Source organism: Artibeus jamaicensis, unplaced genomic scaffold (genome assembly GCF_021234435.1).
Source record: "Artibeus jamaicensis isolate MK-2021 breed Jamaican fruit bat unplaced genomic scaffold, CSHL_Jam_final contig_2962, whole genome shotgun sequence".
In the NCBI taxonomy this organism is placed as follows: Eukaryota; Metazoa; Chordata; class Mammalia; order Chiroptera; family Phyllostomidae; genus Artibeus; species Artibeus jamaicensis.
The window spans coordinates 48,802-50,412 of NW_026521675.1; the positions used below are offsets into that span (position 1 = coordinate 48,802).

The 1,611-nt window shown below is 43.7% G+C and overlaps 1 protein-coding gene across 1 annotated transcript; it reads left to right on the forward strand.

Annotated features, from left to right (window-relative positions):
* The first annotated feature begins 404 nt into the window (after window positions 1-404).
* Window positions 405-1,358, forward strand: LOC119061985 (olfactory receptor 56A4). The gene has a single exon (XM_037162774.2). It carries the CDS (start codon window positions 417-419, stop codon window positions 1,356-1,358), a length of 942 nt encoding a protein of 313 aa, XP_037018669.2. The 5' UTR covers window positions 405-416.
* The last annotated feature ends 253 nt before the right edge of the window (window positions 1,359-1,611 follow it).

Sequence of the window (1,611 nt, forward strand, 5' to 3'; positions counted from 1 at the left end):
GCAACTGATCAATGCATCTCTCACACATCCATGTTTCTCTCCCTTTCTCCCTTCCTTCCCCTCTTTCTAAAAATAAATAAATAAATAAAATCTTTTTTTCAAAAAAAGGATGATCATGTAACTTACCAAACAAATTAAACCATTAGAAGTGAAAAAGGGTATAAATGGGAATTATGACAGGCAAATAAAAAATATATGGTCATCCTATCATTCTACTTGCAGGACTTTTTACAGACTGCATTGGTTTATATTTACCAAGCACTTAGATAATATCAGACACTTACCTATGATTATCGTTCAGTGGTTCTTTGGAAAATGAATCACTTATCCATGAGTATTTATTATATCTGGATAGATTTATTTTTGTCTTACCTTTAAAGATTTCTGAACTTTCAGTTGTGATCAAGAACCTTTACATGGCATCACCCAGAAACTACTCCACTGCTCCAGTCTCTGAATTCCTCCTCATCTGCTTCCCTAACTACCAGAGTTGGCAGCACTGGCTGTCCCTGCCCCTCAGCCTCCTCTTCCTCCTGGCCATGGGGGCCAATGCCACCCTTCTGATCACAATCCAGCTGGAGGCATCTCTGCATGAGCCCATGTACTACCTGCTCAGCCTCCTCTCCCTACTGGACATTGTGCTCTGCCTCACTGTCATCCCCAAGGTCCTGGCCATCTTCTGGTTTGACCTCAGGTCCATCAGCTTCTCTGCCTGCTTCCTCCAAATGTTTATCATGAATTGCTTCCTTGCCATGGAGTCCTGCACATTCATGGTCATGGCCTATGATCGCTATGTGGCCATTTGTCACCCACTACGATATCCATCCATCATCACTGATCAGTTTGTGGCTAGGGCTGCCATATTTGTTGTGGCTCGGAATGGCATTCTTACTATGCCTATCCCCATACTTTCTTCTCGACTTGGATATTGTGCAGAGAACATCATCAAGAACTGCATCTGCACTAATCTGTCTGTGTCCAAACTCTCTTGTAATGACATCACCTTCAATCAGCTCTACCAGCTTGTGACAGCCTGGACCCTACTGGGCTCTGACCTCATCCTTATTGTTCTCTCCTACTCCTTCATCCTGAAAGCTGTGCTAAGGATCAAGGCTGAGGGTGCTGCAGCCAAGGCCTTGAGCACGTGTGGTTCTCACTTCATCCTCATCGTCTTCTTCAGCACAGTTCTGCTGGTTCTGGTCATCACCAACCTGGCCAGGAAGAGAATTCCCCCAGATGTCCCCATCCTGCTCAACATTCTGCACCACCTGATCCCCCCAGCTCTGAACCCCATTGTTTATGGTGTGAGAACCAAGGAGATCAAGCAAGGAATTCAGAAATTGCTGAGGAGTCTATAAGAGCTAAAATAAGTGAGATTTGACTTCAGGAACAGAAGCTGATAATGGGGAATCATTTTCATGATGCATAGAAAATTTTAAATAGTTACTGCAGGAATAAGTATGGATTTTTCTCCCCCCAGTGTTTCAGTTGATTATGAAGAAACCCATATTCTGGCTCCTGTCTTCTATTGCACTGCCTTTTTTGCATTCTGGAGTTACCTGGAAGTTTCTCCTGGCTTCATCTCTGTGAAAGGGACTTGTCAAACCATAA

Coding starts and splice junctions, on each gene's coding strand:
- LOC119061985 (XM_037162774.2), top strand. CDS start 417: ATGGCATCACCCAGAAACTACTCCACTGCTCCAGTCTCTGAATTCCTC.